This window comes from Canis lupus, chromosome 16, assembly GCF_048164855.1.
Source record: "Canis lupus baileyi chromosome 16, mCanLup2.hap1, whole genome shotgun sequence".
Lineage (NCBI taxonomy): Eukaryota > Metazoa > Chordata > Mammalia > Carnivora > Canidae > Canis > Canis lupus.
This window is the reverse complement of record NC_132853.1, coordinates 16,312,544-16,335,768: the sequence shown is the minus strand read 5'-3', so window position 1 is coordinate 16,335,768 and position 23,225 is coordinate 16,312,544. Positions and strand designations below refer to the sequence as shown.

Genomic DNA, 23,225 nt, shown 5'->3' with positions numbered 1-23,225 from the left:
GCTGCTCGGCAGCTAGAACAGAAGCAATAGGGAGAGGAAAAATGGCAGAGTTGTACTGGAGGCAGCCCCAGATCAGGCACCAGGAGGCCTGATGTCTCCTTTCTAAATAAATAACGGAAAGAGCAGATACCTTGCTGCTGAGAGACACAGGCACCAGGCAAGGTGCTTTACACCTTACCTTGCAGGGCAGGTGAGTCAGGGACACTTGATCTTGTACCCCAACTCTCACTTCCTATGTGACATTGGGCAAATTCCTTATTCCCCTTAAGCCTCAGTGTTCTCATCTGTAAAACGGGAGCATAAAAAGGCTTAAACCTCACAGCTTTGTTAGGATGATTAATTGAGATTCTATATGTGAAGGGTTTGTCATTGTGTCAGACTCCTAGGAAATGCTCAGAATACATTAGTTCTATGATTATTTTCCAGAACAATCCTTTGAGGTGGTATGGATGCCCCTGTGAGGAAGTTGAGGTTTGGGGGAGTTAAGTGACTTGCCCAAATTCACACAGTTGAGTGGAAGAGCAGACATTTGAACCTAGACAGGCCTGATTCTCAATCCCTGCTTTTCCCCACTTGTGCCCAGATGCCACTCCAGAACAGGGAGGGACCAATAACTTAGTCCATGGCAGCTGCCAGGAAGTGCCAGGTCATGGGAGATTAGAGCATGGGAGGGGCATTAGGTGCAGGGGCACCTGAGGGGCAGCCTGTGCCACAGACCTGGTGAGGGTTTGGGACAAAAAAAGTCTAGGAGAGGGAAGTTTTCTGGGACCAGTAGGACGCTTGGCCCCAGGGCTTCTGGAGTATTGAGCCTGGGCCACAGCCAGGCTGATGTATCCCACATGCCTTCCTCTGTGTGAGGAGGTGCTCGGACAGGGTCAGGGAGCATGGGGGCTGCTGAGTCCTGTCCACACTGCTCTCCCCCTGTTCTCTGCTCAATTCCACCCCTCCTCCATGCAGGGAACCTATTGCTGGAGGCAGGGCCTAGACCAAAGCTGGCCCACATGCAGACCCCAGAGCCACTGCCACCTGTCCCCAGCTGGTGTGTGGACAATAGAAGGTGTGGAAGGGGGGTGGGTGCCTGGGTGGCTCAGTCGGTTAAGAATCTACCTTTGGCTCAGTCATGACCCCAGGGTCCTGGGATCGAGCCCACATCAGGTTCTCTGCTCAGCAGCTCCCTCTCCCTCTGCTTCTCTCCACTGCTTGTGCTCTCTTTATCTCTGTCTCTCTCTCTCAAGTAAATAAATAAAATCTTAAATTTAAAAAAAAAGAAGAAGAAAAAGGTGCGGAGTCCCCTCAAGCTGTAGGAAGCTCCAGAACCCAGCCCACCCTGGGCCCACACAATTGTTTAGCTCTGTGGAAAACTAGAACAGTGGTGGCCACACTGTGGTGCACATGCTCTTGGGGGTGCACAGACTTTGCAGGCGGTATGTGGGCAGGTAAAGTTTTCAGAGAACCCATCTGTAGGCTCTCAGCTCCCACAGGTGCAACTGCCAGAAAGCAATCTGCCTGAGAAGGGCTTTTGGTCTCCAGCTGCCCTCCTCTGCCGGGAGCCCAGGGCTCGCTGTGGGGCCCAGCCCAGGGTGCCAAGGCCTCCTGGGTGGCCAACAGTGGGGCCTCTAGAAACATAGGGGTACATGTGGAGAAATAGAAGATGCTGATGGCTGCATGATGAATGCTTTCACAAGTCCGGTGTTTTCTAGTTCTTTGCTCTCCACAAAACTATTGGAAATTGTCCGCTGAGAGGTCATTTATTTTTTTTTTTATAAATTTTTATTTTTTATTTTTATTTTTTTAATTTATTTATGATAGTCACAGAGAGAGAGAGAGAGAGAGAGGCAGAGACACAGGCAGAAGGAGAAGCAGGCTCCATGCAGGGAGCCCGATGTGGGACTCAATCCCGGGTCTCCAGGATCGCGCCCTGGGCCAAAGGCAGGTGCCAAACTGCTGCGCCACTCAGGGATCCCCTGAGAGGTCATTTAAAATAAAGTTTGCTAATTAGGTATATAGGTAATTTAAGGCAGCTGAAGAGGAAAAAGTTAACACTGCGATAACAAAACTATTTTCAGCTCCATCTAGTTACTTACATGAACAAGATGTTTCACCCTTTATGTATTTAAAAACAAAACCCAGGGCACCCAGCTCGCTCAGTCTCGGAGCCTGGGACTCTGGATCTCAGGGTCGTGAGTTCGAGCCCCACATCGGGTGTGGAGATTACTAAAAAAATAATAAGTCAACTTAGAACACACACATACATACACACACTCATATTGAGGCTGCACCCAGTTCCACCCTAGCAAAATACACACACGAACTAAAACAAAAAAAGTGTTCTACCCACCTCATGAAGAGACGCAAGCCCACCAAGATGGTACTTGGCTGCTGAATATTCATTAGAACTTATTTGTAACGTGCTGATTAGTGTTTTTTTTTGTGCTCTGCCGGTCACTGTAATAACTAATCTAGAACGTGTCTTGATTATTGGAGCCTTGTGGTCTCAGGAAGCATTTCATTGCTACTTGTACAGATATTTTTGGTGAAGCAAAATATGATAGGGTGATGAATAAAAGACCGTAAGACAGAAAAGTACAAACTAGGACAAAACTCTTTGGGAGGGCAAAGAAACCATGCAGGATATCTGCAAGGGAAAAGGAGAGCTTGTATTTTCCTCATGGATGATGGTGGGTATCAGATCGCTGTGGTAATTGGATCCCACTGAATACACTGAAGACAGTGATGTAACAGTTTTATTTTAAGATGTAAATATTTACATTATCCTGGAAGTCCTACTCTTTGCAACTATTTAAACTTGCTTTGGAAATATTCAGATGGTGACTTGCAAATGTGCTGGGGAGTGCATAATTTTTCCAAATCGTTGTGTGGGTGCGCAAGGAAAAACACTTTGAAGGCCACTGAGTCAGAGGAATGAAGTCCTGTCCCCCGTGAGGGATGCCTCGGATCCTCCCCTGCCATCCCCACTTCTTGGAGCTCCTGCCCAATCCGGGGGCCTTCCCTACAGAGTGTTTTTCTCCTTGGAGGTCAGCTGCTCACCCCCACTTGTCTCAGGGAGCCTTCGCAACAGTCCACAAGGCAGCTTCTGCTACTGGCCATGGGGAGCAGATGAAGCAGAAGAGGCTGAGCCAGGATCCCAAGGCCTCAGATCCAGGCAGCCTGGCTCCTGAGTTGGGGCCCCTGACTTCTGCCCACCCCCGTTCAGCACCTCCGTATGCACTGGCTGCAGCACCTCCTGTTTGTGAGCCTGTGTCTGCATCTGCAAAGTGGGTGATAGAACCCATCTCAGTGGGCGGCGGTCAGGAAGAAAGGAGGCGTGATGGGCCAGCGTGCCTACTCGTGTGCCCCAGCCCTTTCACGGAGGAGGGGAGTCCTTTACTAGCCAGGACAGGAGGGGCTGGGTGCTGGAGCCACCCCGAAGGGCTGATTTTGAGAGAACCATAGCCCCCAATCCTGCCTTCCTGACCAGTTAGCCCACTGTGACCGCCGCCAGCCAGCAGAGAGCTTGCCCCCAAGCCGTCATCTCCATCCCTCACGCTCACGTTCTCCTTCTTCCTTTCTCTGCAGTTGGATCCACAAACTGTAGAAACCAAGAACTGGCACACAGATGTGATTGAGATGAACGGGGTGAGTCCGGAGAGGCAGGAAATGTCTGCGCAGTGGGTGGGCCTCTGGCTGCTGTCCTCGGGGTGCTGTCGCGCCCCGTCCCCTCTCCTGTGCCTGCACCCTTCCCACTTCCACCCCGGGTGGTGGAGATGGCCCTCGTCCACAGCCCTGGGGAGGGGACCCGGGCTTTGGAGGCGCTCCGCAGGCACTCATACCTGGGGGGCCTTGTGCCTGCCTCCCCCCCACCAGATCAAAGTTGAATTCTCCATGAAATTCACCAGCCGGGATATGAGCCTGAAGAGGACTCCATCCAAAAAGCAGACTGGCGTCTTTGGCGTGAAGATCAGCGTGGTGACTAAGTAGGTGCCGCCCGCAGTGTCTGAGCGCTGGCATTGGTGCCCGGGGGCCCTGGCAGCCCCTGCCGCCCAGCCCCCCCCAACCTGTCTGGCCCCTAATTGGTTGCCCTCCAGCTCAGTAGTGACGGATGGCCAGTTTGGAAGCCAAAAGTGGCCTGCTGGGGTAGGTCTCCATCCTACACGATGCTGTAGAAAGAAACAAACCCCGGGAGATTGCCTGTGAAAATCCCAGACCGTCAGCTTCTGGTAATAAACGAGAAGCTCTGACAACTGTAGTGTACGTTGAGGCTTGACACCAGCAGGCCGGAAGCCAGGAGTGGCTGCCCCTCTGGAAAGGGTCTGCATCCTTCTGCTCCCTGCCACCCCCTCCATGTCCCTGGTCTCCGGGACCTCAAGCATCAGCCTCAGTGGACCACGTGTAGGTCCCACGTAGGCACCTGAAGTTGGGATCTGTTCTGGGGAACATTCTTGCCTCAGGAGTCTTTGGGCTGGTCTCCCAAACCTTCCTCCTGCCTTTGTCCCTTGCTGTGGTACAGCGGCCTGCCCAGGGCTGGTTGGGCGGGGCGGGGGGGAGGGGGCTCTTAGCCCCTTCCGAGGCCCCAACTCTGGAGGAAGCAGGAGCCATCCAGGGATGCAGAGAGGGAGCTGTGAGGTCTCCATGGAGGGGAGGGGACGCCCTCCACCACCCCTCACAGCCCCTCCCAACAGGCGGGAGCGCTCCAAGGTGCCCTACATCGTGCGGCAGTGTGTGGAGGAGGTGGAGAAGAGGGGTATCGAGGAGGTCGGCATCTACCGGATATCAGGGGTGGCCACGGACATCCAGGCGCTGAAGGCTGTCTTTGATGCCAGTGAGTGTGGGAGGCCCTGCCTGGGCACTGGTGGGGAGAGGGCACTCCGGGAGCGCAGGAGAACCAGAGGCCTTGTCCACAGAGAGGCCCCAAGTAGCCGATGGCCAAGGAGCCTTGTCCTGTGAACTACAGTTCAGTGTGCCACGCGGTGGGCCATCTCGGAGTCTCTGATGTGAGGACTCTGCCTGTATTTTCTTGTGACATCCGCCTCCCCTCCAGTCCCTTATCGATTGCTGCAGATGAGGAACTGAGACTCCGAGAGGCCAAGTCACCCAGCTTATAGGTTTTGAGCCTCCTTTCTCCTCAGCTCTTCCTTACTCCTGTGTTCCTGGCTTTCTTGCTAGCTCCCCGGTGCATAGTGGGCTGTAAGGAAATTAAAGGGCTTCGAGCCTGGGCTGGCTGGCTTGGGCTCCCTTCTGCTCTCTCCAGAGCCCGAGTGCCCTGGGGGAGGGACATTGCTGCCTCTAGCCCTGTAAACTCCTCCGTGGTGGGGCCTGACCTTTCTGGTTCTTCTCTCCCCCATCTTGCTGGTTCAAGCTTCAGTAGTCCGGCAACCTGAACTGCCCAGGCAGTGCTGATTCCATGGGAGCCGAGGGGAGGCCTGTGTTCGGGAAGCCTGGGGGTGAGGGACTGGGGATGTGCTGGCATACGGCTCCTCGGTGCAGCCTAGAAGCTGAGGCTTTGTCAGAACATGATTTTACGTGTAAAAAATGTGCGGGGCCTTCCAGAGGGAGGCTCAGCAGTGGGGAGATTCTAAAGAGGGTGTCTGACATGTGGTGTGAGTGTGACTCCAGAACTCTGGATGAAGAGCTCTGCTCCCCTGCCCCCCACAGGACTGAGTCACAGACCACCTGTGGGCACTGCCTACATCCTGCCTTTCCTGGGGAGACCAGAGCTCACATGGAGTGGGTGGGGGCTTCCCTGGCTGTGTCGTGTGGGATGGAGCGGGGCCCGCCCACCTGGCTGAGGACTGCGTGGAAGACGGGCTCAGGCTGGTGCCCTCCCGATTGCACCCCCTCTGCAGATAACAAGGACATCCTGCTGATGCTGAGTGACATGGACATTAATGCCATCGCCGGCACCCTAAAGCTCTACTTCCGGGAGCTGCCCGAGCCCCTCCTCACAGACCGGCTTTACCCAGCCTTCATGGAGGGCATCGGTGAGGCTCTGTGGGACCAGAGGGCTGGGCTGACGTCCATGGCTCTGAGAGGGTGAGGCGTGACCTGCTGGGGCCTGATCCAGAGGCTGGACCCTCTCTCAGCTGCCTCTCTCCCCTCTTATCCCTGTGGGCCGCCCTCTGTGCTTCCTCCTTGAATACTGACCTCCTTGCTTGGAAAGCCTGGTGTCCAGGGAAATGTGCCCTGAGGTGGGTGGTCAGGGCCAGCATCCTAGAGCCAAAGACAAGCCTGGCTGGAATGCACTGGAGATGGCTGGAACCCAGCCTTCCAGAGGAGCACTTGCTCACTCTCACTGATGCCACGGGTGGGGCGGAAGCCAAGGGCCTTGCCAGCGGGGCTCCAGCCGCCACCCACCTGGGCTGAATCCAGGCCTGGGCACATTCCCTCCTGCCTCTCCCCTGCCTCCTCCTCGGGCAGATCAGGGCTTCAGCCACCACAAGAAGTGAGGAACCCCACGGAAGGCTGCTAAATGCCTGCTCCAGCATCACAGGCAGCTGAAAGAGAGGAAATGTTCAAAGCAGTGTTCTCGTTGCCTAAAACTTAGCCTCCTAGACCAGGGACGGGAAAGGGCAAGAGCCATGAAGGCCCATGCAGGAGGGGTCCAAAGTTGCCTGCTCCCCCCAGCCGGCCTCCTGACTGAGTTACAGGTCACAGGTGGGGGCTTCCACAGGAATCAGCTGTTCATAGCCCACCCCCGGGAAGATACTAGGCCCTTCATTCCCCCACAGGGTCTGCTCAGGCCTCCCCACCCGGGAGCTGAGCCCCACCCTAGCTCCGCTCTCCCCACAGCCCTGTCAGACCCTGCTGCCAAGGAAAACTGCATGATGCACCTGCTCCGCACCCTGCCCGACCCCAACCTCATCACCTTCCTCTTCCTGCTGGAACACTTGAAAAGGTAATGAGCGGGGGCCCAGGGCAGGCCACTGTCTGGGGAGGACACATTCATTGGCTGGGGAACCCACCTCCTCAGCCCTGCCTCATGGGTGCTGGCCTCTGCTGGGTCATCCATCAAATGGTAAGAGTTTGCTTTTCAAACTCTTGCCTTCAAATTCTTCTGTTTTGAGAAATATTTGAGTCTTAATAACAACCTCAAATATTGGCCATACATTGCTTAGAAAGACAGGGCCAGAACCAACGACTGGGTGGATCCTGTAGTCAGTGGTCATTCAGTCAGTTTCACATTTTTAAATGGAAGGAACCAGACAGCATAGGGTACATGTTGTTAGGGTACATAGGGTACAAGCAGTAGCGTGCATGTTGTTCTGTTCAGTTGCACGTGGTCATGTGTCCTGGGTTATGACATCAAGTGTGTTTGTTGTGGCTCACAGTCAGAAGTTTGCAACCTGCTGGTCTTGACCTACACCTCATCTAACAGATAGGGAAACTGAGCCCCAGCCCAGCACAGATTTGCTTGAGGTTAGCAACGCTCTGTCCTTGGAAGGCACAGATCCCAAATCCTAAGCCCCCTCCCACCTTCTGCCCGCCCCTTCTATCCTTGAGTCCAGCAAAGAGCTGTTCAAGTCGATGCCTGCAGCAAAGTTCAGAATGGAAACCAGCCCTCACGGTGTCCTCACCACTCGATTTGGAGCCCAGTCCTGGACCGGGTGTTAGTGGGAAGGAAAAGCATCCTGGTGTCCCTTCAATCCACTTGCCACCCAGGACCAGGAAGCACCCTGAGCCGGGGCCACGCTGTGGGCCAGCTCCTCCCTGGGCCTGGGCTCTAGGCTGCGACTCAGCCAGGCCAGCTCTGGAGGGCCAGCAGAGCCCTGGAAATGCCTGGGGCTGCTGTCTTATTTTTCCCATTATGAGACATTTTCCCTCTGGTTTGGCCAGAACCGAAGCCCCAGCCAATTCCCATAGGTTGGTGAGCACTGTGGGGAGAGGACACACAGAAGAGGAGTGGGAAGGGAAAATCCATTAGGTTTTCCACCCTGGGAACCAGGCAGTCTGTTCCCACATCTGGGCCCCTGGCTAGTGTGTGTGTGTGTGTGTGTGTGTGTGTGTGTGTGTGTGTAGCGGGGGCCGGGCTGGCTGCACAGCTGCCTCCTGACTGGGCAATGTTTGCCCATTTCCAAAGCAGTCATCATGCGCATCCGTGGCTCTTGTCTAGAGGCTGGGGATGATGGTATAGCTGGGAGTGGGGGCGGGTACTGCTCATGGCCAGTGGTCTCAGCCACAGGAACATTTCCTTGGGCCGAGGGAGGCCCAGGGCCTCTTTGATGTGTTGGGTGGTACTGGGTCTGCCTGGACCCCAGCCACAGATGGCAGCCCCTGCTGTCACTCAGAGAAAATAGCTATTGAGCATGTGGCCCATTAGGTAAGAAGCAGAGAAAGATCCAAAGGGAAGCAACTGTGGAGTCCCATGAGGAAGACCCTTCTGGAAAGGCACAGAATAGCCCCTGGGCTCCATCTGGGATTAGGGTCATTCTTGCCACAGCACAGCAGGCAGAACCGAGGTCTAGTTAGCAGCTGCTGCTGACCCCTGCCACTTCCCCGCCCCCCCCCACACACACACGGGGACCCTCTCCCCGAGCACCTCACGGCAGCTTGGCTGACTCTGGGGAGAGCACAGGGTGGTGGAGAACATGGGCTCTGAAGGCAGACCGTGCGGGGTCAGACCCCAGCTCTGCCGCTGGCTAGCAGTGTGACCTTGGGCAAGTCACGTCACGCCTCTGTACTCTGGTTTCTTCATCTGTACGGTGGTGGTGATGAGGACGTCCCCACAGGCTGTGGTGAGCAGGAGCAGGAGGGAAAGTTCTTGAGTTGGTAATGTCATTATCCCCAAGGCGAAGGAGTTGGAGTTGGTCCTCATTCTGGCAGTTTACCATCAAGGGGTGGCCCTGAGAGCTAGGAATCTAATATAGGAACGTACTGGGACATAGCTGGAGACTTGGTCCATTGGCTTCGTCCCTCCCTACCAAGAGGTCTCTACCCTTAGGGTGGGCAGTGCCCACCTTCTGGGAGTCCTTCCAGTTCTTCTAGCTAAGGACAAGGGTCTGGAGTTCCCAGTGGCTGCTAAGAAGTGACTTCTGTGGCCCCTCCCCCACCTTTCAGGGTTGCTGAGAAGGAACCCGTCAACAAAATGTCCCTTCACAACCTGGCTACTGTGTTTGGCCCCACGTTACTGAGACCCTCAGAAGTGGAGAGCAAAGCACACCTCACGTCAGCTGCAGACATCTGGTCCCATGATGTCATGGCACAGGTACCTCCAGCACTGCGTGGGCCTGTGACTGGCAGAGTCGTGCGACGGGCTTCCCCTCGGGGGCGGAGGGAAAACAGCTCAGGGTGCCACTCCCTTCCCTGCTGAGCAGCTGGGCATTGAGTCTGTAGGATGTCACCAGGGAGGCAGGGCTCTGCACCAGGGGCCTGGAGTACATCTGTCCCAGGGGCTGACTGCAATCCTGGGGGTGCCTCAATCTCGCCACTCGATTTGGGCACATCTGGGGGCCTTGTCCTCATGTGTGCAAGCTCTAGGATTGCTTCCAAAGTGAGGAAGTTTTCCCCTGAATCCCTACGAGATCCAGGGCAGAGTCCAGTCTGGAGGCAGAGCCGCGCAGCCAAAGCCAACCTCTGGAGCAGGCTTGGAAGCTTCTGGCTGAGGTTGCGGAGTGGCCCTGGGCTCCGCAGCCCTCTGCTCTGCAGCGCCCTCTGCTGCTACAAGTGGGCACACACCTGGGCTTCTGGAGAGGGCCAAGTGGCCTGAGACAGCCCAAGGTTGGGGGCGGGGGGCACAGAGGTGACCCCAGCCCAGGAACCACTTCTCCACCTAATGGAGGAGGGCCAGGAGGACAAGGAGCCCAGGCTGAGTCTTCCCTGTCCCCCCACAGGTCCAGGTCCTCCTCTACTACCTGCAGCACCCCCCCATTTCCTTCGCAGAACTGAAGCGGAACACACTGTACTTCTCCACTGACGTGTAGCCAAGGTGGGAGCTGCTGTGGGGACGCCCCGGCCAGCCTCTCCAGCCCGGGGACCCGACACAGACTGGAAAGACTACACTAGGAACCCCCCCCTACCCAGCACTCCAGACTCCAAGGGACGCAGATTTCCAAGAACTGGAATATGTGCATCTTCCGTGCCACCTGTACAAAGCCGGCTGCCCCCGCCTCCCCCGCCACGCCCCAACCCTGCCCTCCGTACCTCTAGTTGTGTCTAATGCTCTGTGCCGTTCAGGAATTGTTTTATGTCTATTTGTCATGCAGAAATGGTAGTGACCGACCCAGTGTGGGCATACAGACAGCCTGCTTTGTTCTTTCGTTTCCTCCACCACTTTCTCCCCCCACCCCCCAAGTCCAGTCCAAGGGCTTTTATTTTGCGCTCTGTAACTGCTGCCAGCTTCTCCTCTCTTGGCCCTGCTCCCAGATCGCAGCCTCCAGGCCGCGTCCCCTCGGTTTGCCTCCACCCTCTCCTTCCTCCCAGCCTGCCCACATGCATGTGCAGCCTTGGTTTTTGCTCCATCACTCTGAGAGTTGAGGGGGCCCCGGGTGGCGGTGGCGGCGGTGGCAGTGGCCCCATCCAAGGCCGCCGCTGGCTGCCCTCCGGCCCTTCCCCCGCCCCCAGCCTGTGGAAGCACACCTGCTTCGCCCTGCTGCCCATGCACATGTCAGACACGGAGGCAGCCTCACACTAATCCTCAGCTTAGCACAGAGCTAGAGAGCAGATTTCTGGAACTTCCACCTGACAATCTCCATTTCTGGGGTTTATCTGTTCCAATTCCTGCCTCCCAGTGAGGCATCTTTGACTGTTTCTTCTGCTTTTCAGTTCCTTTTCCCCTGGTGTTCTATTTTCCTTTGAGTGTAAAGACTCACAAGTGACCTGCTATCAAGAGAGCCAGAGGGTCAGGAATCCAGGGATACGGGAGAGTTGGGTCACTGAGGAAACAGGATGGGCTGAACATCCAGAAAAGTGCCATGTAGCACTGGGCACCCTAAGTTGGGGGGAAGCGGCTCTCAGCAGCAAGGGATTATAGTGGCTTTTCTACTGGAGCCAGGTCTCTAGGAGGGCAATGGATAGGGCTGAAGCAGGTGCCCGGAAGCAGGCAGGCTCCGTCCAGGAGGCAGCCCCTTCCAGGTACCTCTCGTACCTCGTGGTAACTTTGCCTTAGAATTTACACATCCTCCACAGCCAAGCACTGCCACAGGGCAGCCCCTATGGCCACGTGTGCTCCGGGGCCTGGGAAAGACAGGCACAGTCCAGCAGTAGCCAGCCATCATGGTGCTGCCTCCTCACCCACAGCTTCTAGATGCGCCTTTTGGCTGAACTCTAGGAAACTGCAGAAGTTGGGGAGGAATGAGGAGTCCCAGGCACCTGCCTCTCTCGGGACTGGGCTTTGCTGGGGACATTGTCGACACTCTACTCCAGAGTAGAGGATCAGCAGGTTCTATTCCCAACCATGAGACCCATTTCTCCGTACCAGGAAGGAATAAGAGGTATCCTGAAAGGGCAGTTTCCTCCCATCCGAGCAGTAGCTGCCAGCACATGGCAGTTGGCCTGAGAGAGCAAACCCTCCCGGGCTGCAGGGGCTTGAGCACTGTTTTCTGGCTCTCCTGTGTGGCAGAGAGTAGAGTCTAGGCCCTCAGAATTAGAGAAACCGCTCCCTTAGCTTGCACTCAGGGCTGAGTTTTAAAGAAGGGTCTGCTGGCCCTAAAGCTATAGCATTGGCTTAGTGAGAGGCAGGGCCCTTTCTCATCTAGTTTACACCTGTTGCCCAGTCTTGGGCAGGACGGTACACATTCTGTGCACATGAGAGGAAAGAAAAGCCTAGGGAGGGAAATGATTCTGACCACGTAGCTGTTAGTGGCTTAGCAAGGAGCCCTGCTCCCTGGGACCGGAGGTGGAGAAGGAACACAATGGAGTCTGAAGAGCCCAGCCTGTGACCATCCCTGGAACCTCTGCTCAGCACTCTGGCGTGTGGCATGGAAGGCTTGTGCTTCCAAAGCCACTGATGATGGTGAACTGGAGGCCCAGCTAGAGCTAGCTACAGCTAAAAGTGGGTGCCTCCCACCTCCCCTAAACGAGATGTTGGCTTCTCGGCATCAGGTAGCTACCACAGCCCCCAGGCTTGCTTAGGCGATCCTGAGAATAGGAGGAAGGCTGGGGGCGCTGAGAAATGCAAAAGGCTCAGAATATTTATAAATCCCACCCCCAGGGTGGGGAGGGGCAGGTACCAGACACCGAAGAAGCTGCACCAAGGAAACAGCCCATGGGTTCTCCTGAGTCGGGCTGCGCAGCCCAGAACCCCTGGCCACTGCGCCCAGCAGGACAGGCTGTGCCAACAGGAGCCCAGCACCCAGCCTGCAGGAATCCCAGTGTGCCTGTCCCTGCTGGCAATGGCTGTTGGCTGCCAGTTTTTGCTGATACAGGTAGGATGGGAATCTTCATTAATATTTGACTTTAAGAAGTTGGTAAGGATATATTTTTTTTGTCTATGTTCTGTTTCAACTTATGTAGATTATTATAAATTGATGTAAACCACGTGAGAGGAAAATGTTAATAAAAAAATGCAAAGCCCCAACATTTGCACACAACTCAGCCCTGTGGTGTGGACATTTGTATACTCAGTAGTCCAGGGAAGACCACCAATCTAAATATTTAACTCTTCCAGCTGCCTCCAGATAGGAGGAGTTTCCAGGAATCTATGCACCCAGTTAACTTCCCTTGAGCTTCCCTTCAGCCTATGGGGGCTGTGGCAGTTGGGGGGGGGGGGGGGGGAGGTAGGCAAACCCAAGACCTTGTGCAGAGTCCTCCAGGTCCGTCACCAGTCAGATTCCTTTCATGAAGGACAAAGGCCCCAACAAAGACCTGGCCATCAGTATGCCTGCGAGGGATGGCAGAAAGCTGTCAACCCAAGTAGAGGCTTCTTACTTTATGTAAACTTTTCTCTACATTTTCCTTGGAAGTAGATGTCTTTGGGGCAGCCTTTTGGCCTAGTCTGATTGTTGGAGAGGCTGGATCCCCTAGGGGGCCCAGCCTCCCTTTAGGAGAGCCAGCAGGGTTAATATAGGTTCCCACCAGCCTAAGCCAGTGAACACAATGTTTATTCTGGAGATCAGGAACAGATGTCTCTGAAAATTGGTGTTTGGTTTGTGAGCTCATACTGACTCCTTAGCCATCTAAAACAGGAAACTATTCATCTCCTTTCTTGACTGAATAGTCAATGTGGACAATGCTTGGCTTATTGAAATGATGGCTACTGACAGCCCCAGGGCTCATCTGCTTCAAGGGAGTCATAAAGGCAGCGTTTCTTGTATTCATTCAGGGTATTTGACCCTCCTTGTTAGACTGCCTGGTAGAAAATGCCAGGCATCCTAGTACTTTGACAGCTGCCAGGTAGGAGCGTCTGCTCTTGCTCTCAAAGTGCTTATAGGTGACTTATTTAGGGACAGTATAGGAAACACTCCTTTGTTCCCAGACCTTTGAGGATACTCCAGCCGGCCTAGGAGCAGTGAAGCCTCATACCTGTGAGACTGGGCTCAATATTATTTAGAATTCATCATAGAAGGACGTAAACTCTATGCATTAACTCACATTCACTGCAAAGAAAATGGGTATGGCCAGAGAAAGGTGTTACCAAGCTGAATTTGACATTATCACTCACTCTCACACACACACACCACAGGACATCAGGACCTCTCAGCCAAGTCTGAATTCTGGTTAGAAGGAGGTAAGTTAGAAGACAGCAGAAAAGGGGGGTAAGAAAGCCAAAAAAGGTGAAGGCGTTTGTGTACAGTAGAAAACAAGACATTACTGCTGGCTGAAAGTGGCTGGAGTTTCACGGCCCCACCAAGCCTACCTTCCTGCCCCCAAATGGGAAAGCCTGAGCTCATTACCTTCATGTATTACCAAAGGACCAGAGTAAAGAAGCACTCGTGGCAGATCCTAACCATAAGAGCCTTTTTTTTTTGCCCCAGGGCACATAATCAAGCTGAGCTGCTATTGTCAAAAAAAGGCTACTACTAGGTCAAATAAAAAACTATGTTAAACACACACACACACATAAACGAAAAAGCCTGATACCTGAGAACAAGGGTAGTGGTGAACAGCCCCTCAACACTGATCTTCCCCAGCAGCTGCTGATTTGAGTCATCAGGAGGACCTTAGCAGGAGTCTTCATACGTCGTGTCCTTGAGCTGGGTCTAGTCCAGTGGTCAGACCATAAAACCAATGTGGCTCAGACCATAGGCATTCCCATCGGCCAGCACACAGGAAGGTTTTTAGAAGAGGCCAAGGATTATGCATGGAATGTCCATGTATCTTAGGACATGGCTAGGCTAGGCTTCTTGGACAGTAGGCCCCGGCTGAGGTAACAATCTCCATTAACACTATTCTACAAACCCTGAGAATCGAACATTCTATTCTCAAGAGCTTTCTCACTCTCCCTCTGGATGTCCAATCTCTGGGCCACCTGGCACCATTTTTGGGAATCATGGAATATGAAAATAAAAATAAACCAACCTGTTATTTATTCATTGATTTTATAGTATGAACGGCCTTTATTGTTCGTAATGGGAAGTGAAAGGGAGGAGGGGACATGACGACTCTGGCTCCAAAGGCAGCTCCGAAGACTCTGTCGCTGTTCCCTCCTGCCAAAAACTTAACCAACCTTTTAAATTGTAATATAATATTTTTTAACAAAGAACACTAAACGAAATAACAATGGGTCAGAAGGTATAAATGTACTCTGCCCTGCCACGTGAGATGACCGACTACAGGGACATCCAAAGTAGACAAGCTTCCTGGATCTGTGTCCAGTCACCTCTGGTCCCACCGCACCGAATGGCCAGAATGCCAGCTGTGGTCGGGGCTGAACCTTTGGGGAGCTGAGTTCCTACAAGTCAATACATTCCTGATCTGCCTGAGAAGGGCTGGTATGGCACATTCCACACCCCCAAAGTGTGGCTGGAATCCAGGAGCCGAGAACGTGGCTCCTCAAGGTGGCAGTCAGGTGGCTCCCTCGTGACGCTAACCACATGAGGGAAAGCAAAGGTGTGTGGTCTCTGAAGCAACTGCCCTCCACAGGGCAGCTCTGATCCTGGGGTGGCAGTGTCCTTCCCTGGAGGCAGTAACTCTCACCGTAGGTAATAATCAATTGCAGCAGAGAAAGCAGCAAAACCTCCACAACCAATGACCCCGGCCTTTAAGCCAGCTGTAAAGCAAAGAGAAGTGACATTACTTGTGGTGACAGACACCGAGTCAGACTACATTCAGAAGTGTGCCTCGCCGTAGATGCAGAGACACTGGTGTCAATATTCTCCTTCAACCAACCCATCAGATCTGTCAGACTTCTACGAAGCAGTGTCCACAATCTACTCCTGTGTGCTTTATCTAGCTGTACATCCAGCTTTTCTCATTCCAAAAAATTACGATTTCGATTTCCAGTTTCATGAAATAGCTCCTCGCAGGCAGGAAACTGGTTAAGAGAACCAGCCCTTGGAACCAAGTGAAAGCATATGGCCTGTTCCCCGGATTTGTTTATGAAATAAATTCCTGGGAAGGTGACCAAAGCAATCCTAGAGGGAGCTGAGCTTCTCAAAGTCCCTGACAAAGCTGAGCGATGGAAAGATCAAAGGAAAAGTTACTCTATAAATCACAAATGGCTGTCAGAGGAGCAGAAGCAGCTTTTAATGATAGCAAATCATCCTGCTTTTCAGAAAAGGAGAAAACAGGCTTTTTGTTTTGGGCAAATCAGGGCACAGCAGATAGAGAGTGGCCCAGCAATGGACACTGGGAGGAGAGTTGGGTCATTGACACCCCACACCACCCCCTTGATGGGCACACCAACAGGGAGAAGTGCAGAGAACAGTTTTCTTTGTTGTTACAATTGATAACCTGACATTTCTAGAATACCTCTATCTGGCTTTCAATGGGTAGAAATCTAAGAATCCTCAACTGCAAAAACAACTACCGTGTAACTTATACATAATATTAAAACTGACAGTTGTACAGTATTAAAATGTCTTAACTGCTTGAGACAAAGTCCAGCAGGGACTTTGGATAAATGGGCTCTCCGGAGCTGAATGAGACTTAGCTGTACGTCTGTACTATCCTGCAAATCAACACAGTTCAGGAATTACCTACTGGGAGAAGTTCTCATGTGTTCAATGTGAGGGCAGTTTTGTTTTTTAGATTTTACTTATTTGTTCATGAGACACAGAGAGAGAGGCAGAGGGAGAAGCAGACTCCCTGCGGGGAGCTGGAGGTAGAACTCGATCCCAGGACTCTAGAATCACACTCTGAGCCATCCAAGCATCCCATCTTTTTTCTAAAATGTAGATCTTTCTGTGGTTCTTACCATGGGTGATTTTGTCCCCTAGGGGAATTTGGCAATGTCTAAAAGATACTTTCAATAGTCACTGCTAACTGATACTTCTAGCTTCTAGTGGGTAGAGGCAAGGGATACTGCTAAACATCCTACAATGCATGAATAGCCCCACTCTCCTCCCAGAAAAGATATATCTGGTCCAAAATGCCAGTGGTGCCAAAGATGAAAACCCCTGATTTAGATATTAGAAGTTCCCAAAATTAAAAAAAAAAAAGAGAAGTTCCCAAAATTAAGTTAATGCAAAAGTAAATGTGTGTTACTTATCAGAAGGGAAGAGTATCAAGTATCCACATATGCCTTGGGCTGTCCCTGGAACACTCACATGTTTGAAAATGTCAACTATAGCACGTTGTCCAAGGCCACAAAGAAAACCATGCAAGAGTTGTTTACTAACCTCTGAAACCAATGGCTCCTCCAGTGATGCAGCCACTAATGACACTGTTCTTCCAATCTGATTTTCCCCGGTACTGTGGGTGGAAAAGTGCAGTTTAGAGCCAAAGAAACAAGCCAGACAAGATGATTAAGGGAAAAAAAAACACAGTTTCTAGCTGGCTAATTTAGTCCCTCCCCCAAAGGAAACCTAATCCTTTTCACTTTCAAAAGTATAGTTCCTAAAATTTGAATGTGTTCATGGATACTTCCTGCAGGTGGTACCAGAGTGCTGAAACCAAGTGTACCATTTGAGAAGCAATCAAAATCTCTTCTCTGGTTCCCCAATAAGTCTCATGATTAAAATGATTAAGCAACTTCTAACAGACACATGAAAACATGCTCAATATCACTCATCACCAGGGAAATGCAAATCAAAACTAAATGAGCTAACGCCTCACATCTCTCAGAATGGCTAAAATCAACACAATAAACAACAGGTGTTGGGTGAGGATATGGAGAAAGGGGAACCCCTTTCCACTGCTGGTGAGAATGCAAACTGATGCAGCCACTCTGGAAATCAGTATGAAGGTTCCTCAGAAAGTTAAAAATAGAACTCTTGGGGTGCCTGGCTGGCTCAGTCAGTGGAGCATGTGTCTCTTGAGCTCAGGGTTAGGAGTTCGAGCCCCACGTTGGGTATAGAGAGTAGTTAAAAATAAAATCTTAAAAGAAAAAAAAGCTCTACTGTACAATCCAGCAGACTGCTAGGTATTTACCCAAAGAATACAAATACTACTTCAAAGGGAAACATGCATCCCGATATTTATAGCAGCATTATCTACAATAGCCAAATTATGAAAACAGGACAAGTGTCCATCTATTGACAAATGGGTAAAGATGTGATGTTTACACACACACACACACACACACACACACTTGAATATTACTCAGCTATAAAAAGAATTTTGCCATTTGCAATGTCATGGATGGAGCTAGGGAGTATTATGCTAAGCAAAATAAGTCAGAGAAAAACAAATACCATATGATTTCACTCATGTGGAATTTAAGAAACAAAAACAAATAGGCAAAGGGAAAAAAAGAGAGAAAAGGGCAAGCCAAGAAACAAACTCAACTACAGAGAACAAACCGATGGTGACCAGAAGGGGAGGGGGTGGGGGATGGGTGAAATAGGTGATAGGGATTAAGGAGCGCACTTGTGATGAGCACCAGGTGTTGTATGGAAGTGTGGAATCAGACACCTGGATGGCTCAGCAGTTGGGCGTCTGCCTTTGGCTCAGGATGTGATCCCGCAGTCCCGGGATATCGGGATCAAGTTCCACATCGGGCTCCCTGCATGGAGCTTGCTTCTCCCTCTGCCTCTGTGTGTCTCTCATGAATAAATAAATAAAACCTTTAAAAAAAAAAGGAAGTGAAAAAAAATAAAAATAAAAAAATAAAAAAAATTTTAAAAAGGAAGTGTGGAATCACTATATTGTATGCCTGAAACTAATATTACACTGTATGTTAACTAGAATTTTACAAAATTTAAAAAATAAATCATTAACCAAATTCTAGCCTACAAAGAAACGTAAAAAACAACGCAAGCCCAAGTAAATGCAATAAATGCACAAAAAGTTTACATTCAGAACTATTCAATGAAAATTCAATCTAGCAAGTATCAGACATTTCTGCTCTGCTTTCTAATTAATAGCGCTCTTTAGAAGTCATAAGATGGTACAAGTCTTTCTCAGAAGGCAGAGACACTTACAGATTCTACCAAACACTCGGTGCAAGAAAACATGGCGCCCACAATGGCAAAATTTTTGGCGTAAGACATTCCTCTCTGTCCCATGTCTTTCAGAACTTCTTTTGCTGTCGGTGTACGGTAAGGATCCTTAGGGTCAAAGCCCACATTGGTATCAATGCCAGCAGTGAACACTCCAAAGGCACCTCCCAAGACAAATCCTAAAAAGACACACAGATGAAGACTTCTTTGGCATGTTTTCTGGGTTACTGTAATGAGGTCATACTCGAATTGCACATTTGGCTGGCTACCAGCAAAGAGGACACCCCCTACCTACCGCCCCTACTCCATCTTACCAAACTCTCCAGTTATCTGGTTGCACATCACACAAGCCGTAAACTATCTTGTTGACATCTTCTTCTCAGTCTTTGATTTCTTCCTCTTTTCATTTTCTAACATTCCTGAAGATTCGATCTTTAACCTTCTGTTCTGTCTGTACTCATACATTCAACTCTCAACTTTGCAAATCACTCCCTTGACAATGGTGACATTCATAACTATCATTTAGTGAGTACCATGCTCCAATCACTCTGATGCTTTATAGTCACAGCTCCTTTTATTCTTCACAATAGTCTCGTGAGGTAGATACTATTACCCTTTCCATTCTACAGCTGAATCGGCTGAGGCTCAGGGAGGTTAAGTAACTTTCCTAAGGTCACAAAGCTACCAAATAGCAACCATACACTGCTGTCCCCATCTTTCTGAGCCTGCTAGACACTTCTATATAGATGTCCTCTCATCACCCCAAGGTCAAAATATGTTTAATGAAGTCATGGGCACCTTCCCTCCAGACTTTCTTCCTTCTTTCCAGGCACTCCAACTCCAAAGCTGAAGGGCATTTCTGACCGGTTCTTTGCTTTCCCCTACAACCCTATGTTCACAGTTATCATCCTAGTCTAAGGCCTGTATCACTCCCACTCTAGAGCATTACAAAGACTTATTCATCATTTTAACAAATATGTAAGTGATGTAGTAGGGTCGGACATAATGATGAACAAACACCAAGGCCAGGCTGCACTGCACCTCAGTTTTGCAAATTCCCTATGCCGTCTTCCCACCCACACTTTCTTTCTTCACCACACTCTATGCTGGGTCATCATGTGCATCAATTACTGCTCTAATGCCTAAAGACAAAAAAGCCCAAAGCCCCAACTCCACCTCCAACTTGAAAGGGCATTTCTCCTCCTCTTTACCCCCATTCTCTCAATCCTTCAAGATACAGCTGCAGTCTCACCTCTTGTAGCCTTCCCCAAACCATAAAAATACTGCTCTCTTTCTACTACATACCTGCACTCCCACTGTATTTGTTTCTTGTCTTTCATTCTCATGAGATTTCAACTCATCTGCAAATGTGGCCAACCTCTTTACAGGAGGGACACCATACACTCTCAAATCCTTTTTCAAAAGGTCTAAAAAAAAAAAAGTGTGTGTGGGGGGGGAGTCTTTCCCCCTTGTTTCCCACCATCTAATCACACTGTCCACACTGGCCTTTGTTTTCTTTTTCTTTTTAAGATTTTATTTATTTATTTGAGAGCGAGCTAGGGAGAGAGCACTAGCTGGGGGAGGGGCCGAGGGAGAGGGAGAGGGAGAGAGCAGACTCCCCGCTGAGCAGGGAGCCCCAAGGCGGGGTGGATCCCAGGTCCCTGGAGTCATGACCCGACCTGATGGCAGATGCTTAACCTGCTGAACCACAGAGGTACCCCTGTCCTTTGTTTTTCAAACAGGAAGCCAGCTCCTACCGGACCTTGGCAGTTGCTGCTCCCCCATGTTCCACTTTCCTGCCTGGCTCCTTCCCAACATTCTTGTTTCTATATATATATATTAAAATGTGAGCTTCATGAGAACCTGGCTCTGGTCTCTAACCCTGTCCCTCCACCCCTGAGCACGTGACGGTTACTTTTAACAACTCGTTGAAAGAATGCTTATTTAGGGACGCCTGGGTGGCTTAGCAGTTGAGCGTCTGCCTTTAGCTCAGGGCATGATCCCAGAGTTCCGGGATCGAGTCCCACATCGGCCTCCCTGCATGGAGCCTGCTTCTCCCTCTGCCTCTTTCTCTGTGTCTCTCATGAATAAATAAATAAAATCTTAAAAAAAAAATAAAGAATGCTTATTTAAAAGCGAACCAACGAATGAAGGCAGGCATTTTATAACCTTTAGGCCCCAACCCATATGGTACCGATTCTCTGACCCAATTTCCAGGGGCGAAAAATAACCTCAGGGCCTAGAGAGGGGTCACCCGAGCTCACGGATCCAGGCAGGGGTGCAGTCAGGAGCGAGGTCCACAGGCTCCTCGCCTCCCAGGCGCGTGGTCTTCTTGGCAGAGGACCCCGCTGCCGTGCAAGCCCTCAGCCTCCCACCGGGCCCCCTAGTCTTGCCTCACCTCCCACGCAGGCCAGCGCCGCCTTGAAGGCGCAGCTTTCCATCGCCTTCTCGATCATCTTCTGTTCCTCACTCTTGATCGGGCTCGGGATCCCGCCCAGACTACTGGGCTCCAGCAGCCGGGGCTGACGCTTGTCGCCCACCAGGTACTGCAGAAGAAGGCTGTACTGCAGCGGGGCTTCGGCGGAACCCGCTGCCTCCGGCGCGGAGGCCCCCGTACTGGGGGTAGTCGCCATGACCGCAGATGCCCGAGAAACCCTGGCGTTCTTCTTCCCACAGCAGATTCCGCAAGCTTCACGTTAGGGCGCGCCTAGCCCCCGTGACGCAACGGCAGATTCGCCACAACGAGCAAGTGCAAGAAACGACGCCAGCGAAGTCCGTTCGTGCCTCCGGCGAAAGAGATACCATGTTCCCCAAAAGCCCCTTGTCAATACCGAGTCAGGCTTGTGCAGCATCCAAACGGCCCTAATGAACAAGATTCAGAGTCACCAGAAAGCGCCCTCTTCGTCAGGGCGGCAGCGCGGGGGGGTACCGCGATCTGTATAGCCCAGGCATCTCCCAGGAGGCTCTGCGCGGGCGCGCGCCTCGGGGCCTCGTCTGGAGCTCCCGACTGCGGGGAGGGGGCGGAGGAGCGCCCCCGCGAGGCTGCAGCGCGCCGGAGCCTCGCCAGGGGGCGCACGCACCGCGCCGCTGCCCTTCCAGCCTACTCCTTCCTCGCAGGGGTGGTGAGAGGTAAATGGTGGAAAGTGCTTTGTGAATAAACGTAAAAGCCTGGTATAAGTGTATGCAATATATGTTTTATTTGACAATTAAACCCTTGCGGAGAGAGAAGGGGCCCAACAAATGAGTGAACTAATGAGCGAAGCTAGCTGAGTGTAAGAAAAGGAGGTGGAGAGGGCAAGGCCGGGGCCCCTACCCACGCTCCAGCCAGTTATTGTTGTCGGTGGAATTGGTGATGTGGGACTAGCATTGCCCTGGAAAGCCAGGTTTAGATTATGTGAAACCAATTAAAGTGCTCACCAGCTTGCAGACTCAGAACCTGAAGGTAAACTGTAAGGTAGTACTATGCATGAATCCAGAAAAACTTTTGCACTAGTTTTTATGTTACTAAAATAGATTCCACACTATTGCATTGGTCCAGACTAGCAATGTATTTGAGTGTTTTAGCTAAGAGAAACCTTAATGGAAACAGGTGGTGAGCATAGCCAGTTGAGGTGGGCAGAGATATTTCTTTGGTACCCGAAGTTCTCAGTGCATCCCAGCACAGCATATGCTTTGATGTGAAAAACAAAGGCAGAAGAAAAATTGCTAAATTTTCTTACTCCCTACAGCCCAGTGACAAGACCTTGAAACAGGCAGAGTGACATTCCTCTAGGGACTCAATGCCTCCATGTTGATACTTTGTTAAGGGCAGAAGGGAATCTTAGAATCCTGTAAGTCTACTTTAACATATAGAAATTCCTTTAGAAATTTTCTTTATCTCTAACCCCCCAAGATACATGTTGGAGATCATCCCCCAAGCATATGACCTAACAATATTCATCTGAAGGGGCCCATGACATTACTGTATCAGACAGTAGTAAATGGCCTTTTCCCAACAATAGCTACCCCATCAAGGTCCTGGAAACCCTGCTTCCAAAATTCCTTAGAGACTTAAGGTGTCTCTAAGCCCTCCCAACTTAAAGTATATGAACAGGCCACTCCTCATGACCCCAGAGCAGCTCTTTCTGCCCACAGGTCCTGTCCCCGTGCTTTCATAAAATCACCTTTTTGCACCAAAGACATTTCAAGAATTCTTTCTCGACCCTTGGCTTTGAACCCTAATGTCTTTTCCTACCTCATGCTTCACCCTGATTCTGTTCCCACCAAGCCATTGAGTGGGCTGGTCTGAGGGTCCCCAGGGATTTCCCAGTTGTTGAATCTCTTATTTTAAGATTTATTTATTTACTTGAGAGAGAGAGCGCGCGAGAACACAGAGGCAGAGAGAGAGGGAGAAGCAGACTCCTTGCTGAGCAAGGAGTCCAATGCAGGGCTCGATCTCAGGACCCTGGGATCATGACCTGAGCCGAAGGCAGAAACTTAAACGACTGAGCCACCAGGAGTCCCCTAGTTGTTGAATCTAATTCAGGCCTGATTTTACTAGACTTCTGTACTGCATTTGACACTGTTGTCTCCCTTCTTGTCTGAAGTTTCTTCATATTTTTAGTGGAGCCCCTCTTTCCTAGTTCTGCTACAGCCTCTCCAGATGCTCCATCTCCTTTGCACGCACCTCTGCGTGGCCTTTTCTTGTTGGTCCTCTCAGGGCTTCATCCTTTACCGTCTTCCTCTGCAGCTCATTCTACCTGAGCAACTCATCTT

At 51.2% G+C, this 23,225-nt stretch overlaps 2 protein-coding genes and 1 long non-coding RNA gene across 9 annotated transcripts in view; 1 reads left to right on the top strand and 2 right to left on the bottom strand.

Moving 5' to 3' along the window:
• The window catches only part of ABR (ABR activator of RhoGEF and GTPase), a 186,487-nt gene extending 173,966 nt beyond the window's left edge, over window positions 1-12,521 (top strand). For 6 of the 7 annotated variants that reach the window (XM_072779151.1, XM_072779155.1, XM_072779153.1 and 3 more), the window contains 7 exons: window positions 3,577-3,636; window positions 3,865-3,974; window positions 4,680-4,819; window positions 5,844-5,978; window positions 6,787-6,892; window positions 9,052-9,199; window positions 9,825-12,521. In XM_072779151.1, the coding sequence (XP_072635252.1) occupies window positions 3,577-3,636; window positions 3,865-3,974; window positions 4,680-4,819; window positions 5,844-5,978; window positions 6,787-6,892; window positions 9,052-9,199; window positions 9,825-9,914 (789 nt within the window). In that variant the 3' untranslated portion in view covers window positions 9,915-12,521. The remainder of the gene's footprint in view (window positions 1-3,576; window positions 3,637-3,864; window positions 3,975-4,679; window positions 4,820-5,843; window positions 5,979-6,786; window positions 6,893-9,051; window positions 9,200-9,824) is intronic. The other variant, XM_072779152.1, reaches the window with a different exon arrangement.
• LOC140606172 (uncharacterized) lies at window positions 2,613-7,443 on the bottom strand. The gene is made up of 3 exons (XR_012008564.1): window positions 6,352-7,443; window positions 6,142-6,207; window positions 2,613-5,182 (listed from the first exon to the last, which is right to left on the bottom strand). It is a non-coding gene; the product is annotated as an uncharacterized lncRNA (long non-coding RNA).
• Window positions 12,522-14,462: 1,941 nt separating the features above from the next.
• On the bottom strand, window positions 14,463-21,481 carry TIMM22 (translocase of inner mitochondrial membrane 22). Its single transcript, XM_072779158.1, has 4 exons — window positions 20,869-21,481; window positions 18,453-18,649; window positions 16,710-16,782; window positions 14,463-15,139 (listed from the first exon to the last, which is right to left on the bottom strand). The coding sequence occupies exons 1-4, from the start codon at window positions 21,101-21,103 to the stop codon at window positions 15,063-15,065; spliced, it is 582 nt and encodes a 193-aa protein (XP_072635259.1). The 5' UTR covers window positions 21,104-21,481; the 3' UTR covers window positions 14,463-15,062.
• Between the last annotated feature and the right edge of the window lie 1,744 nt (window positions 21,482-23,225).

What these genes read in the sequence shown, in the direction of transcription:
- TIMM22 (XM_072779158.1), bottom strand. Translation starts at nt 21,103, where the DNA reads ATGGCGACTACCCCCAGTACGGGGGCCTCCGCGCCGGAGGCAGCGGGT. An exon ending in CCGAGTGTTTGGTAGAATCT is followed by an intron (nt 16,783 to 18,452) that starts GTAAGTGTCTCT and finishes TTCCACCCACAG; the next exon opens with TACCGGGGAAAATCAGATTG. An exon ending in AGGAGCCATTGGTTTCAGAG is followed by an intron (nt 15,140 to 16,709) that starts GTTAGTAAACAA and finishes TTTGCTTTACAG; the next exon opens with CTGGCTTAAAGGCCGGGGTC.